Here is a 17,623-nt window from a genome sequence, read left to right as displayed (position 1 = left end):
ATTTAATCCTCACAACAACCCAGGACTTAGAAACTGTTTGAAAACTACTGCCTCAGCCACCATTTGCCATTCATTCAAATAATTGACTGAATTTTCAGGATGTAGAGAAGTTTATCCGGCTTTGGATTCATGAGGTTTACCGGGTCTTCTATGACCGTCTGATTGATCATGAAGATAGACAGGTCTTTTTTAACATGGTAAGGGAAACCACCTCCAATTGCTTCAAGCAGTCTGTGGAAAAGGTAAGCAAGACCCTGTGATCTTTTGACCTCAGAAATTGTCCCAAATATGTGATCATGCTAGTCTCAGATTTCAGGCTCCCTTCCTAGTACAGACTTTATTGTTGTTTTTCGGTCACTCAGTCGTGTCCAACTCTTTTGCAACCCCATGGACTGTAACCCACCAGCTTCTCTATGGGATTTTCCAGGCAAGAATACTGGAATAGGTTGCCATTTCCATCTCCAGGGGATCTTCCTGACCCAGGAATCGAACCCAGATTTGTAGAATTTGCAGGTGGATTCTTGACCACTGAGCCATCAGAAAAGCCCAAATAGAGACTTATAGCTCTGCTTTCTGAATCTCAAGAAACAGTGTGTTGAGCCAATTAGTCACTTGATTTGGTGATATACTGTTGTTTTTGTTGTTCAGTCACCAAGTCATGTCCGACACTTTGCAACCCTATGGACTGCAGCCCACCAGGCTTCCCTGTCCCAAGTAATATAATACTTGGTCCAATTTCACTTGACTTTACAGGTAACATATAAGTTTGGATACATTCAAACTTATCATTTATGAAAAGATGTTTTGTTTGTAATTAATGTAAAATACATTTTCAAGGTCAAATAACTTTTGAGTTAAGAAATAAAAACACCAAGAATTTTTATTGTTTGATCGATGCCTTGTGTAAAGCCCAAGTGAAAGATTGTCTTTGTTTCCTATTTGTAAATATTTTCTCTTTTCCATTTTGATATAAGAAAAGTTTAAACACTATATATTTGCATCATCTAATTCTACCTCTACTTTTAAGAAGCTATGATTTCTCCATAGAAAAAGTGCAAGTATTTCATATTTCATCCAGAGGCCATGTACAGAAGCACTGCTAGTTTCTAATATCAGAAAGAAGAAGCATCTAAAACATTTCTACTCTAGCTACAGAGTGGGAACAGGGGTAAGGCCTGCACCTCTATTTGGTGAAGAAGCAAGTACATTACAAATGATCTCACCTTTTGACCACCTCCTCCTGGGATCTTATAATCTGTCCACCAATGTTTTAATCACTTAGCAAACCGATTGACCCTTGCTTTCACACTCTTTTCTCAATTGTCCTTTTATCATAGTCTTTACAACCATCAAATACACATATTTTGTTTAAAAAAACAAAACTGTTGTGAACCATGACTTTGAAGAATGTGCTCAGAGGAAACAAACACATCTCCTGTTCCCTCCTTCTAGCTCCCACTACCATGGTAGTTGGAGTGAATGCCTGGCTGAGACTTATCTTTTCCACAGGTCCTCATCCACCTATCACCCACTGGAAAGATAGTTGATGATAATATCCGTAGCCTCTTCTTTGGAGATTTCTTCAAGCCAGAAAGTGACCAAAAGATATATGATGAGATCACTGACTTAAAACAGCTCACAGTGGTCATGGAGTATTACCTGGAAGAGTTCAACAATATCAGCAAGGCCCCCATGTCCTTGGTGATGTTCAGGTTTGCCATTGAGCATATCTCTAGGATCTGCAGGGTCCTGAAGCAGGACAAAGGCCACTTGCTCCTGGTGGGCATTGGGGGCAGTGGGCGGCAAAGTGCCAGCAAACTGTCCACATTCATGAACTCGTACGAGCTATACCAGATTGAGATCACAAAGAGCTACTCAGGCAACGATTGGCGAGAGGACCTGAAGAAGATCATGCTCCAGGTTGGGGTGGCCACCAAAAGTACTGTGTTCCTCTTCGCTGATAATCAGATCAAGGACGAGTCATTCGTTGAGGACATCAACATGCTTCTGAACACGGGTGATGTGCCCAACATCTTCCCCGCTGATGAGAAGGCCGACATTGTGGAGAAGATGCAAATGGCAGCCAGGACAGAAGGAGAAAAGATCGAAGTCACTCCTCTTTCTATGTATAACTTCTTCATTGAGAAAGTGAAAAAGAACCTTCACATTGTCCTTGGTAAGGATGAGAAAATTCATTTTGCCCTTTTCCTTGGATGTTTCAGGATCTCCTTGCCCTAAGCCCAGTCCTTTTACAATGGTGCCAGAATTGATCCAACCAAGGCACCTAGCTTGCCCAACGGTCAGTGCCTGGAATTCCTGTGCAAAATTCCATTCTCCTGAAAAACTACTTTAAACCTGTTCCACTCTCTTCAATTCTCTGAATTCGGCTCTGAACCCTCTCCTTCGTTTTAGTACATTACCCTGCCAGCCTTACAAAATAACATCTGGAGTTTTTCTCTCTGTGAATATCATCTCCAATCTGTCCAGAAGCTTAGGGGTCATGTTTAATACTTCTCTGCATTACCACATCCTGTCAATTTTTGCCCTCTTGTCTCTATCTCTGCCACCTTCAAATTAGCTAAGCTGCTGCTGCTGCTACTGCTAAGTCACTTCAGTCGTGTCCGACTCTATGTGACCCCACAGACAGCTGCCCACCAGGCTCCCCCATCCCTGGGATTCTCCAGGCAAGAACACTGGAATGGCTTGCCATTTCCTTCTCCAAGCTAAGCTGCTATGAATATCATCTCACCTAGACCTCACCTCTATAGCTTTCTAACTGTTCTCTCTTTATCCACCCTGTCCATTCCAGACATTTATGTTCCACTGAATCAGGATACTTTCCACTGTCAGGATTTGTTTTTCTTGTATTGCAAATCTGTTCATTGTATATTTACATACACATACACACACACATTAAAACACCTGAATTACTTGCTATTCAGATAAAGACCAAAATCCCTAACCTATAGTTTTATAAGACCACCTGCCAGACTGTCCCCTGCATCCTCTCCGCTCTCATCTCAAACCATGCTTCCCCTTCTTTTTTTAGCCACACTGACTTTCTCACACTTCCACCTATGCATTATGCTTCCTCCTAGCAAGTGCCTGGTACACGTTGAATCTAAATAAACAATTAACAGAATTTGGGGCATAGAATCCAAAATTTGTGGTTAGATGGAGATGAGGTCAGAAACAAGCTGATAGGGCCCCCACAGCAGCCTCCATAAGTAGCTATGTATAGGGCACCAGTGGTTCCCTGAGGTCTGTGAGTCAGGACAAATGGAACAAGTGGGTCAAAGGGCTTAAAACACTCTGGCTATATGACCCTAAAGATCTAGAATGGATAATATAGGATAATATGAATATTCAGAACCAGACAGAAGACTCTTGTAATAAACTGACTTCCCATCACAAAGTTGCATGAAAATATCCCATGATTCCCCTATGCTTTCCAGGCACTCGTCCTGACTATTCCCAGTTATACTCTGGACTACCAACAGAAAACATGACTGCTCCCTTATCCCCATTAGAATCCTTGGAATGACCTGTCTGTCCCTTTTGGCCTCCTTGACTGGGAGAAAGAGAACTAATGAAATCTGCTTTTCATCAGCCATGAGTCCAATTGGGGACGCCTTCCGGAACCGCCTGCGAATGTTCCCTTCTCTGATCAATTGCTGCACAATTGATTGGTTCCAGTCTTGGCCCACAGATGCCCTGGAGTTGGTGGCCAACAAATTTCTAGAAGATGTAGAGCTCGATGACAATATTCGGATACAGTAAGTGCTAGCTGCATTTTAGTACCCCAAACAAATATTTCAAATGAAAATCAAGATATTGGCTCTATTCTTTTTGCTGTTTTAAGATTTATCAATTTATGTATGTTCTGTTCTGTTCAGTCACTAAGAAGTGTGTCTGACTCTTTGTGACCACATGGACTGCTGCATGCTAGACTTCCCTGTCCTTCACTGTCTCCCAGAGTGTCCACTGAGTTGGGGATGCTATCTAACCATCTCATCCTCTGCCGCCCCCTTCTCCTTTTGCCTTCAGTCTTTCCCAGAATCAAGGTCTTTTTCAATGAGAAATAAATTATAAAAAATAAATACCATTTAGATATTTAATAAAACACCTTTGCTGAAAAAAGAAGAATATTTCACTGTTTAGAATTGTTCTAGAGATGTACTGTTGTCTATGTACTGTTGTTCAGCTATGAGAACCTGGATTTCAATAATCTTAGAGCATGCGTTCTCAACAGGGGAGATATTGCTGCCTAGGGGATGGTACTTGTGAGGGATTTTGTTGTGAAAAAAAAAATATTTTGTGTGTAAAGCACAGATACACAAAATAAAGCACTGAATTTTGGCTAGAGTAAGAGAAAGGATAAGACTGTTGACCATTCTAAGTGTCCTATGAAGGTAAGGGTCATGTCACTTGCCTTGTATAGTTCTGTATCCTTAATACCTAGTAAATAGTAGGTTCAAATACTGCTTATTAAATGAGTAAATAGAAAATGAAGAAGTAGGTAGTGGTCAGAATGTTCATTGTTTTAAATTCCATTTTAAGATCTTTGAACTTTGTTCTCTAGGCCCAGGAATGCTTAACCTGGGTCTATAGGCTCATGACCAGAACTCAGAGGGTCAGTGAATGTGAGTGGGGGAAAAGTACATCTTTGTTTTCATTAACATCTAACTGGTACTTTGCATTTCTTTCAATGATGAACATAGGCAATAAACCCCCATAGGATTGTGTAGGACCTGTGACTTTGTTACCAGTAGGCATCGCAGTTATTTTCATAACTCGTTCAGTCATTACAGATGCACCAATTTATCATCCCCTTCAAAATGATGGTAGTCTTCAGACCTGTTGTCCAATCTTACTATTTAATGCTGTAGTTGGCAAACTATGATCCATGGCTGAGTCCAGTTCACAGCCTTATTTTTGCAAATATGCCTTATTGGAAAACAGCCATGCACAGTACAGTGGCAGAGTTGAATAGCTGCTACTTGAGAGCATGTGGCTCACAAAGCCTAAAATATTTACTATCTGGTCCTAACCAGGAAAAGTCTGCTGACCCCTGATTTAACATGTAAATAAAATCACACATATTGAGACTTACCTGCAGTAGTTAAGAATCCATGCTTCCAGTGGATTCTTAACCACTGCAGGGTGTGTGGGTTCGATCCAGGTCAGGAAACTAAAATCCTACATTGCCACAGGTGCAGCCAAACACATGCACACATTACTATATCATAAATTTGGTGTTTAAAATATTTAGAAAACTCTTTAACATAATTGGCTTCTTTTGTAATTCTATAATATATTATTTTATGCATTAAAATATTATTCTGAAAAGTCCAGAGGCTTCATCAGACTTCCAAAGATTAAAAACTCCTGCTTAAACCCTGGTGATTCACAAAAGTGATTAAAGCTAGAAATTGCCTGATCGAAGTTCATTCTAGTAAGAATATATACCTCCCCAATCCTTCTTGAGGCTCTGTTGACATGCTTCAAAGAATTGGGGGTTCTAGCTGGCCACTGTGAGTGGCTTTCTCACATCCTTCTGTGAGAAAAGCTTCTGTGAACCAAAGCTGTGCTAGATCTCTCTGGAGCAAGTTGGGCCTGTCTGACCACCTCTGTGTCCTTGACAGGGTCATCTCCATGTGCAAATATTTCCAGGAGAGTGTGAAAAAGCTGTCACTTGATTATTACAACACCCTTCGAAGACACAACTATGTTACCCCCACCTCCTACCTCGAATTGATCCTAACATTCAAGACACTCCTGAATAAGAAGAGGCAAGAGGTTGATATGATGAGGAATCGATATCTGACAGGCCTGCAGAAACTTGAATTTGCAGCTTCACAGGTAATCACAGACAAAATAGTACTGGGACAAAGAAGTCCAGAACTAATTGGATGCGGTGAAGCACTTGTTCAGATGCAGAAGTCAAGAGAGCACAAAAATAAAGACAGTGTCTGACCCTGTGCTCACCTCACTCGCTTGACCTAATCCATTACAATAAAATCCAATAGTATATATAAAAATACAATAGTATATATTAAATATGAGGCTTCCCTGGTGGCTCAGAAGTATATGGTGACTCAGTTCAGTTCAGTTCAGTTGCTCAGTCATGTCCAACTCTTTGCGACCCATGGATTATAGCACGCCAGGCCTCCCTGTCCATCACCAACTCCCAGAGTTGACTCAAACTCATGTCCATTGAGTTGGTGATGCCATACACCCATCTCATCCTGTGCTGTCCCCTTCTCCTCCTGCCTTCAATCGTTTCCCAGTATCAGGGTCTTTTCTAATGAGTCAGTTATTCACAGCAGGGGGCCAAAGTTTTAGCGTTCCAGCTTCAGCATCAGTCCTTCCAATGAATATTCAGGACTGATTTCCTCTAGGATGGACTGGTTGGATCTCCTTGAAGTCCAAGGTACTCTCAAGAGCCTTCTTCAACAACCACAGTTCAAATGCATAAATTTTTTGGCACTCAGCTTTCTTTATAGTCCAACTCTCACATCCATACATGACCACTGGAAAAACCATAGCTTTGACTATACGGACCTTTGTTTGCTAAGTAATGTCTCTGCTTTTTAATATGCTGTGTAGGTTGGTCATAACTTTTCTTCCAAGGAGCAAGAGTCTTTTAATTTCATGGCTGCAATCACCATCTACAGTGATTTCGGAGCCCCAAAATATAAAGTCTCTCACTGTTTCCACTGTTTCCCCATCTATTTGTCAAGAAGTGATGGGAACAGATGCCATGATCTTAGTTTTCTGAATGTTGAGCCTTAAGCCAACTTTTTCACTCTCCTCTTTCACTTTCAACAAGAGGCTCTTTAGTTCTTCTTTGCTTTCTGCCATAAGGGTGGGATCATCTGCATAGCTGAGGTTATTGATATTTCTCCCAGCAATCTTGATTCCAGCTTGTGCTTCATCCAGCTTGTGCTTTATCCAGCCCAGTGTTTCTCATGATGTACTCTGCATTTAAGTTAAATAAGCAGGGTGACAATATACAGCCTTGACATACTCCTTTTCCTATTTGGAACAAGTCTGCTGTTCCATGTCCAGTTCTAACTGTTGCTTCCTGACCTTCCTAACCGTTGCTTCCTGACCTGCATACAGATATCTCAAGAGGCAGGTCAGGTGGTCTGATATTCCCATCTCTTTAAGAATTTTCCAGAGTTTGTTGTGGTCCACACAGTCAAAGCCTTTGGCATAGTCAATAAAGCAGAAGTAGATGTTTTCTGAAACTCTCTTGCTTTTTTGATGATCCAACAGATGTTGGCAATTTGACCTCTGGTTCCTCTGCCTTTTCTAAATCCAGCTGAAAATCTGGAAGTTCACAGTTCACGTACTGTTGAAGCCTGGCTTGGAGAATTTTGAGCATTACTTTACTAGTGTGTGAAATGTGTGCAATTGTGTGGTCATTTGAGTATTCTTTGGCATTGCTTTTCTTTGGGATTGGAATGAAAACTGACTTTTTCCAGTCCTGTGGCCACTGCTGAGGTTTCCAATTTTTCTGGCATGTTGAGTGCAGCACATTCATAGCATCATCTTTTAGGATTTGAAATAGCTCAACTGGAACTCCATCACCTCCACTAGCTTTGTTCATGGTGTTGCTTCCTAAGGCCCAGTTGATTTCGCATTCCAGGATGTCTTGCTCTAGGTGAGTGATCACCCCATTGTGTTTATCTGGGTCGTGAAGATCTTTTTTGTATAGTTCTTCTGTGTATTTTTGCCAGCACTTCTTAATATCTTCTGCTTCTGTTAGGTCCATACCATTTCTGTCCTTTATTGTGCCCATCTTTGCATGAACTCCTCCCTTGGTAATTTTCTTGAAGAGATCGCTAGACTTTCCCATTCTGTTGTTTTTCCTATATTTCTTTGCATTGATCCTTCAGGAAGGCTGTCTTATCTGTCCTTTTTATTCTTTGGAACTCTGCATTCAATTAGGTGTATCTTTCCTTTTCTCCTTTGCCTTTTGCTTCTCTTCCATGGTGGCTCAGTGAGTTAAAAATCCATCTCCAATGCAGGAGACACAGGTTCCATCCCTTGGTCTGGAAGATCACCTGGAGAAGGAAATGGCAACCCACTCCTGAATTCTTGCCTGGGAAATCCCATGTACAGAGGAGTCATGGGGTCACAAGAGTTGGACACAACTTACTGATTAAACCACCACCACCACCATATATGAAAAAAATATATATATGAAGTACAATATTAATAGTATATAAAAATACAATAGTGTATATAAATAGACTGAGTTTTTTGGATCCCTCTTAAATTTTGTGCCCAGTGTAAGTGCCTCACTCACCTCACCCTTGCCCCAGCCCTGGATATTCTCAGTGGAGAACTGGGAAGAATAAGGCAGTGGTGAAGAACAAGGCCTAGGCTCAAATTCCAGCTTTATAGCTTATCAGCTATAGAACCTTGAAGATTCTCTTCTATAAAAAAAAGTGATGTGTTCACTTCATAGGACTATTATGAAGATTAAATGAACTAACACAAGTGTAACCCTTAGCAAAATGCCTGGCATATGAATTAGTAATTCATTTGTGCTTGAGCCACTTGACAAAACCATATTAAGACATGAATTTTCAGCACCAATAAAGAACTAAGGCAACCAAATGGTTTTCAGTGGGTTGGCCTGGCACTGAATACACAGCAGATCCACCAACACACAGCACAGGGATGGTAAAGAACATCAGAAGTGGCTTCTGTTGCTCTCTTCCTTTAGTTGCAGGGTCCTTAAGCTTAAGGACTCAAGGTCCTTAAGCTTTTAGAGAGATGCTGAAAATTGGAGTCTATCCACATAAGGGTGAGCAAACTGTGTTATTTGAAGAGCAGCAAAATGACTTGAGACAGTCTAGACCAGTAAGGGGATTGATGGTGCCAGTTAACTTTCCTTGAGCCCTCCCACCCGTCTGGTGCTCTATATGAGGAAAGTACAGTTATCATCACATCACACACAAAGAGATCAAGGTCCCAGAGAGGACAGGCAACTTGCCCATGATCACACAGCCTCATGAGTAGCTGGTGCAAGTGATGAAGTGAAAACTGAAACCTAAGTCTGAGTGACTCCACAGTCTGTGTTCCTAATCAACCAGCTCGCTATGCTTCCTCTCTCACATGGGCTTTCTGTGGACAGTGGGTTCAAGGTTATGAGACTTTCTTAAAATAAACATTTGAATTGCCTTAGAAGGCAGAATCAGGACCAGTGGGTGAAAGCTGCATGGGAGTGGATTCTGTTTGCTAGAATTTGTTGAGGATTTTTGCATCTATGTTCATCAGTGATATTGGTCTGTAGTATATTAACACTTCACAAATTCCATATATATGTGTTAATATACTGTATTGGTGTTTCTCTTTCTAACTTACAAAGATGCTAATGATGATCCTGTATGCAAGGCAGCAAAAGAGACACATATATAAAGAATAGACTTTTGGACTAAGTGGGAGAAGGCGAGGGTGGGATGACTTTGAAACATGTATATCACCATATATAAAATAGATGACTTGTGCAAGTTCGATGCATGAAGCAGGGCACTCAGAGTCGGTGCTCTGGGATAACCCTGAGGGATGGGGTGGGGAGGGATGTGGGAGGGGGTTCAGGATGGAAGGACACATGTGCACCCGTGGCTGATTCATGTTGATGTATGGCAAAAGCCACCACAATATTGTAAAGTAATTATCCTCCAATAAAATAAATAAATTAATTAAAAAAATTTTTTAAATTGCATGAGGGTAAATTCCAGCCCCTTATCAGGAAAATCTAATGTGTTAAGTTGTCTCAAAAATGGTCCAACTCCCCTCCAGAGGTGGTGACCTCCCCATCAGTAGAAGTATTCAAGCAGTGGCCAGAAAACTACTAGACAGGAATGTTGTAGAGGGCATCAGACTGTTGGGGGAAAAATATGACCTTTAAAGTTCTGTCCTTCCCAGCTATCTCAGCCATGTATATTCCTTCACAGACTTAAAAAAATGTAGGGATTTTTCCCCCTAACTTACTTCTGTCTTTCCCTGCCCCCAATACTAAAGTGTAGTGTAGGCTCAATACAAGAATACCTTTTTTTAATGTTGTATCTTTTTAAAAAATTTAAGATTACTATTATATGTCTAGTGCCTATCATGGAGCTTGATAATTACAACACACAGCATGAACTAAATAATGAAATATTACAGGATCAAAGAGAGAAACTCCAGCCAACAAATATGTACCCAGTACCATTAACATCATTTGTATTTTCTGCATGTATTATCAGTTAGAGAATCATTTCAACTTTTGCCAACTGTTCCATTTTTGACATTTATATAGCTGAGCTGGCACCCCACCCATCCTCTCTTCTTGCCAGGTAGCCGTCATGCAAGTGGAACTGACTGCCCTCCAACCCCAACTCATTCAGACCTCTGAGGAGACCGCTAAGATGATGGTGAAAATCGAGGCAGAGACTCAAGAAGCTGATGCCAAGAAACTTCTAGTGCAAGCAGATGAAAAAGAAGCCAATGCTGCTGCTGCCATTGCTCAAGGAATCAAGGTATAACTTGCTGAGAGGAAAGAAAGGGAACCGGCATTTTCAGGGTTCATCTATCATCTCACTAGAGCCTAACAGAGTCTCACAGAATATACACGGTCATGCCTATCTTGCAGAGGGAAACAATGAGACTTGAAAGGTTAGTTTCCCAGCATCACATAGCTAGTAAAGGACACCTGGAAGAATTATTGTTTTACAAATACTCTCCATCTCAATCAAAGTTGAATAAGCCCCAGCAGGATCTAACCCTGTTTCATATTTCTTTCTTCTCATTGACTCTTTTCTGGCCACAATGGCCTCCTAGCTATTCACTAAACACAAGGCATGTTCCACCTCAGGGCCCTTGCACGGGCTGTTTCCCCTGACTATCTCCTTCACCTCAATCATGTTTTTGCTCAAATGTAGCTGGTGTAAGGTGTGGAGTAAATATTTGTCAAATGACAGAATGTTGAATCTAGAGGACCCCATTTGAAGATAATTTTTGTACCAAAGAAGAAAAGTCCTGGAAAGGGCTTCACCTGTATTCAGATATTAGAAGCAAATCTGATTGATGTTCATGTTATATATTTCTCCAAGCGTTTTCAAGTATACAGTTCCATTTGAGTATCACAATGACTTTGGACTTATAGTAATGACAGCCATCAAGGTCTGGAAGCCAACAACCCTGGAGTTCAGTGGTAAACTGTCTTTGTCCGACCTGTTGGTAGGATCCAACTCCGAGGCTCATGGCACTTAACTGAAGATACTTGTTCTTGTGCCCCACATAGCGGTTAGAAAAACTCTTTTGACCGTTCTTCAAACAAGAGCTTGAACAAGAATTAGTTTGTGTCTTACTTCTAGATCATGGGGCACTTTTATCAAAAGAATAGGCCTTTTCTCCAGTGAGTCCTGAGATTCACTTGGATCCAGTCTCTGGTCTCAGAGTTCCACAGTGCATGCCCTGGATAAGAGGGGCATGCTCACTCATAGTCCTACTGGTAGGACTGCCAGTGGAACCATGAAAGACATTGAGCACTGGGCACATAATGTAGCAGGTAATTTACCGTTCTATAACAGGATGATAATAAAAGCTACTACTTACCAGCACCATTAAGGTGTATTTGAAAGTGAAGTGAAAGTCTCTCAGTCATGTCCGACTCTTTGTGACCCCATGCACTGCACAGTCCATGGAATTCTCCAGGCCAGAATACTGGAATGGGTAGCCTTTCCCTTCTCCAGGGGATCTTCCCAACCCAGGGATCAAACCCAGATCTCCCACATTACAGGCAGATTCTTTACCAGCTGAGCCACAAGGGAAGCCCAAGAATATTGGAGTGGGTAGCCTATATCTTCTCCAGCAGATCTTCCCGACCCAGGAATCAAACTGGGGTCTCCTGCATTGCAAAGGATTTTTTACCAGCTGAGCTACCAGGTAGGCCATAGTATATTTGGTATTTCTTTATTTAAAAAATATTTATTTAACACTTACTTTTTGCTGGCACTTTTCTAGGCAGTGGGGAAATGGGAGTGAATAGAGAGTTTCTTCTCTCTTCTCTCCTCTACTTGATTTATATTAACTTTCATCATCCTAACAGCCCTGCAAGGCAAATGGTATCATTCCTAGTTTACAAATGAGAAAATCATGATACAAAAACTAAAATGATTTGCCTAAGATCACACAGTAACAATGTGATTGAACCGGGATTAAAATCCACATCGCTCTGATTCCAAAGCCTTTGCATATGACCACTATTCCAGGAGTTATAAAAATTAGCAGCTGGGCAATATAATATTCTATGACACATACAGTATTTCTTTTCATTTGAAATAGTTATCAACTTTTAAAAGTCAAAAGATTTCAAGTAAAAATTCTAAAATTTCAGCTTTCCTTAGAAAAAAATTGGGCTCTTGGGTAACACTGGACCTGCATTCCTGGGTTGCATCCGTTGGCAGCATCAAATAGCTGCTATCCTTTGTGTGTTCCAGCTCATCAAAGTCCCAGTCGGCTTACCTGCCACACTCATATCACTGGCCTGGCCCTGTGCTGAGTGCTTAGTCGCCCAGTCATGTCCAACTCTCTTCAACCCCGTGGACTGTAGCCCGCCAGGCTCCTCTGTCCATGGGGATTCTCCAGGCAAGAATACTGGAGTGGGTTGCATGTCCTCCTCCAGGGGATCTTCCCAACCCAGGGATCGAACCCAGGTCTCCTGCATTGCAGATGGATTCTTTACTGTCGAGCCACCAGGGAAGCCCGGTGGCTGGCCCCTAGAGCATGTGAATTTGCAACTCTTCCATGGTTCTATACTAGAATCAGGCATGTCAGGGCTCAACTTTGCTCTGTCCATTCCTAACCAGTTTCCTAACCTATAAAATGGAGATACTGAGAGAAAAACATGTAAAGCTTATGGCATGTGTCCAGCATACAATCAGAGCTTAACAGCCCATGTTAACTATCCTCCAAAAGTGTCATTCTTGACCCTGTACCAAGTGGACTTGCCTGTTTTATGAAGACCAGTCTCTCACCATGTGCAGGTATTCTCACATATAGGGTTCTGCTGTACAATGTCAGGGGAAAACAGTGACTTGCTGGAACAGGAGGGAGGCAAGAGGTGACATCAGCTTTATAAGGAGATGGCCCACCACACCCATTCCTGGGCAATAAACTGCCACCTATGGTTTTGGTGTGAAGGGTGAGGTCTAGTGCTCTGCCATCCCATCCCCAAGTACTGGGAGTGACATCCCGGAGGTGAGTCAGGAAGTGGAAGAAACTCTCCAAAGAGGAGAAGAAAACCTGTGCTTGCTCTAAGGCTTTTTTTGTAAGGACCAGAAACCCCTCCTGAACCTCTCATGGCTACAGCCCTTTTCCACACAAGGATGGATGATTTTCTTTAAACTCTTCACATGCCTAGAAATGAGAGAACCTGGGAGAGCACCCAGTGTGGTACTTAATGAAGTTCAGAAGTTCTGCAATGGAATGGGATTCACAATAGGAGGATCAGGAGATTGGCAAGAAAAAAGTCAGTCCTCAAACGCTTTGCTCCCAAGTAAAATGGTTTGCTTAAATTGGTCCATTCTTTTTAAGCTAATGTGTCATTTCTTTCCCCCATAATGAGAATCATAACTAATGCCAGAAGTACTGCAGAGTTGATTACATTTTGTCAGTAAGCACTGTGATTCACAAGCCTCGAACAGCTTGCTGCTCTGTGCACTGCTAAGCTACAGGGGTCATTTTTAATTATAATTTCTTATCATGGAAGCAAATGATGTAGCAGTAATAACACATACAAAATGACTTTTAAGAGCTCAGCTTTAACACGTTTCCACTTTTCCAGGCTTTCCTCTAGTTCCTGTCCATACACATGGATAGGTTTATTATTGCAACCGTAGCATAATTGTGACTTGTTTTATGGTTTTGTTTCCTTAGCAGCTTATCACAAATGTTTTTCCAAAATGTCATATAATCATTTTAATGACCATTTTAAGTAGGTGCTTCACCCATCAAGTAGCCATTCCCCTATTGGGCATTGAAGTCTATTATTTCCTGCCTTGTTCTCAGTGTTTCCAGAGTATCAGCTTGAGTCTCTCAACAGCGCTGTGTGCCAGAATCACCTTTGGAGTTTTAAAAATGCAGATTCCCAGACCCCTCTACCCCCGCACCAGACTGAATGAATCAGAACCTCTGGGTGTGGAACTTGAAGATGTGGATGCTCTAAATGCTCTTCAGTGACTCTGATGCACAGTCAAGATTGAGAATCACTGTTAAAGATAACGTTACAACCAGAGGCCTTTTGCATCTTCATGGATCACAGCCTTGTTGTGGCAAATGAGCTTGCTGTGTAAAGCAATGAAGCTATGACCCATGCTATGCAAGACAGACAGGTCATACATAGTTAAGAGTTCTGACAAAACATAGGAGGATGAAATGGCAAATCACTCCAGTATTCCTGCCAAGAAAACCCCATGAGCAGTATGAAAAGGCAATAAGATATGACACCAGAAGATAAGCCCCCAGGTCTGAAGGTATCCAATATGCTACAGGGAAAGAGCAGGGAAACAGATTCAGGAGGAAAGAAGATGCTGGGCCAAAGTGGAAATGACACTCAGTTGTGGATGTGTCTGGTGGTGAAAGTTAAGTCCAATGCTGTAAAGAACAATATTGCATAGAAACCTGGAATGTTAGAACCAAGATAAATTGGACATGGTCAAGCAGGAGATGGCAAAAGTGAACATCTACATTTTAGGAATCAGTCAACTAAAATGGATAGAAATGGGTGAATTTAATTCAGGTAACCATTATATCAACTACTGTGGGCAAGAAGCCCTTAGAAGAAATGAAGTAACCCTCACAGTCAACAAGAGTCCAAAATACAGTACTTGACTGTAATCTCAAAAAAAGACAGAATGATCTCAGTTTATTTCCAAGGCAAACCATTTAGCATCACAATAATCCAAGTCTATGCCCCAAGCATTAGTGCTAAAGAAACTGAAGTCAAATGGTTCTATGAAGACCTACGAGATCTTCTAGTTCAATTCAGTTGTTCAGTCATGTCTGACTCTGCGACCCCATGAACCGCAGCACGCCAGGCCTCCTTGTCCATCACCAACTCCTGGAGCCCACCCAAACCCATGTCCATCAAGTTGATGATGCCATCCAACCATCTCATCCTCTGTCGTCCCCTTCTCCTCCCTCCCTCAATCCTACCCAGCATCAGGGTCTTTTCAAATGAGTCAGATCTTCACATCAGGTGGCCAAAGTATTGGAGTTTCAGCTTCAACATTAGTCCTTCCAATGAACACCCAGGACTGATCTCCTTTAGGATGGACTGGTTGAATCTCCTTGCAGTCCAAGGAACTCTCAAGAGTCTTCTCCAACACCACAGTTCAAAAGCATCAATTCTTTGGCGCTCAGCTTTCCTTATAGTCCAACTCTCACATCCATACATGACTACTGGAAAAACCATAGCTTTGATTAGATGGACCTTTGTTGACAAAGTAATGTCTCTGCTTTTTAATATGCTATCTAGGTTGGTCATAACTTTCCTTCCAGGAAGTAAGTGTCTTTTAATTTCATGGCTGCAATCACCATCTGCAGTGATTTTGGAGCCCCCAAAAATAAAGTCAGCCACTGTTTCTCCATCTATTTGCCATGAAGTGATGGGACCGGATGCCATGATCTTAGTTTTTTGAATGTTGAGCTTTAAGCCAACTTTTTCAGTCTCCTCTTTCACTTTCATCAAGAGGCTCTTTAATTCTTCTTCACTTTCTGCCATAAAGGTGGTATCATCTGCATATCTGAGGTTATTGATATTTCTCCCAGCAGTTTTGATTCAAGCTTGTGCTTCTTCCAGCCCAGCATTTCTCATGATGTACTCTGCATATAAGTTAAATAAGCAGAGTGACAATATACAGCCTTGATGTACTCCTTTTCCTATTTGGAACCAGTCTGTTGTTCCATGTCCAGTTCTAACTGTTGCTTCCTGACCTGAATACAGGTTTCTCAAGAGGCAGGTCAGATGGTCTGGTATTCCCATCTCTTTTAGAATTTTCCGCAGTTTATTGTGATGCACACAGTCTATAAGACCTTCTGTAACTAACACCAAAAGCATGTCCTTTTCATCACAGAGGATTGAAATGCAAAAGTAGGAAGTCAAGAGATATTGGGGCAACAGACAACTTTGGCTTTGGAGTACAAAATGAAGCAGGGCAAATGCTAACAGTTTTGCCAAGAGAACACATTGGTCATAGCAAACATCTTCTTCCAACAACACAAGAGACAACTCTATACATGGACATCACCTGACGGTCAATACTGAAATCAGCTTGATTATATTTTTTGCAGCTGAAGTTGGAAAAGCTCTATACAGTCATCAAAAAGAAGACCTGGAGCTGACTGTGGCTTAGATAACAAGCTCCTTATTGCAAATTCAGCCTTAAATTGAGGAAAGTAGGGAAAACCATTAGGGCATTCAGGTATGACCTAACTCAAATCCCTTATGATTATACAGTGAAGGTGACAAATAGATTCAAGGAATTAGATCTGGTAGACAGAGTGCCTGAAGAACTATGGACAGAGGTTCATAACATTGTACTGAAGGCAGTGACAAAAACCATCCCAAAGAAAAAGTAATGCTAGAAAGCAAAGTGGTTGTCTGAGATATGAGATGCTGTAAAAATAGCTGAGGAAATAAGAGAAATGAAAGGCAAGGGAGAAGGGGAAAGATATACACAACTCAATGCAGAGTTCCAGAGAATAGCAAGGACAGATAAGAAGACCTTCTGAAATGAACAATGCAAAGAAATAGAGGAAAACAATTGAATGGAAAAGACTAGAGATCTCTTCAAGAAAATTGGAGATAGCAGGGGAATATATCTTGCAAGGATGGGCATGATAAAGGACAGAAACAGTAAGGAGCTAACAGAAAGAAAAGAGATTAAGGAGAAGTGGCAAGAATACACAGAAGAACTATTTAAATAAAAAAAAAAGTCTTAATGACCTGGAAAATCATGATAGTGTGGAAACTCACTGAGAGCTGGACATCCTGGAGTGTGAAGTCAAGTGGGCCTTAGGAAGCATTACTACAAGCAAAGCTAATGGAGGTGATGGAATTCCAGCTGAGCTATTTCAAACCTTAAAAGATAATGCTGAAAAATGTTGCCATCAATATGTCAGCAAATTTGGAAAGTTCAACAGTGGCCACAGAACAGGAAAAGGTCAGTTTTCATTCTAATCCCAAAGAAGGGGAATGCCAAAAAATGTTCAAACTACCAAACAATTGTGCTCATTTCACATACTAGTGAGCTTACACTCAAAATCCTTCAAGCTATGTTTCAGCAGTATGTGAACTGAGAACTTCCAGAGGTACAAGCTGGGTTTAGAAAAGGCAGAGAACCAGGCAATGGCAACCCACTCCAGTACCCTTGCCTGGAGAATCCCATGGACGGAGGGGCCTGGTAGGCTGCAGTCCATGGGGTTGCTAAGAGTCAGACACGACTGAGCGACTTCACTTTCACTTTTCACTTTCATGCATTGGAGAAGGAAATGGCGACCCACTCCAGTGTTCTTGCCTGGAGAATCCCAGGGACGGGGGAGCCTGATGGCTGCCGTCTAT

The 17,623-nt window shown here is 41.6% G+C and overlaps 1 protein-coding gene across 1 annotated transcript in view; it reads left to right on the top strand.

The window, feature by feature from the left end:
- Positions 1 to 17,623, top strand: part of DNAH3 (dynein axonemal heavy chain 3) — a 242,515-nt gene that overhangs the window by 175,199 nt on the left and 49,693 nt on the right. Inside the window, exons 46-50 of the mRNA XM_055562073.1 lie at positions 99 to 242; positions 1,510 to 2,176; positions 3,611 to 3,776; positions 5,646 to 5,862; positions 10,356 to 10,538. Of these exons, the coding sequence (XP_055418048.1) occupies positions 99 to 242; positions 1,510 to 2,176; positions 3,611 to 3,776; positions 5,646 to 5,862; positions 10,356 to 10,538 (1,377 nt within the window). The remainder of the gene's footprint in view (positions 1 to 98; positions 243 to 1,509; positions 2,177 to 3,610; positions 3,777 to 5,645; positions 5,863 to 10,355; positions 10,539 to 17,623) is intronic.

The sequence above is a fragment of the Bubalus kerabau genome, chromosome 23 (genome assembly GCF_029407905.1).
Source record: "Bubalus kerabau isolate K-KA32 ecotype Philippines breed swamp buffalo chromosome 23, PCC_UOA_SB_1v2, whole genome shotgun sequence".
NCBI lineage: Eukaryota > Metazoa > Chordata > Mammalia > Artiodactyla > Bovidae > Bubalus > Bubalus kerabau.
The sequence above is the reverse complement of the archived record's forward strand: the minus strand, read 5'-3'. Positions and strand labels throughout refer to the sequence as shown.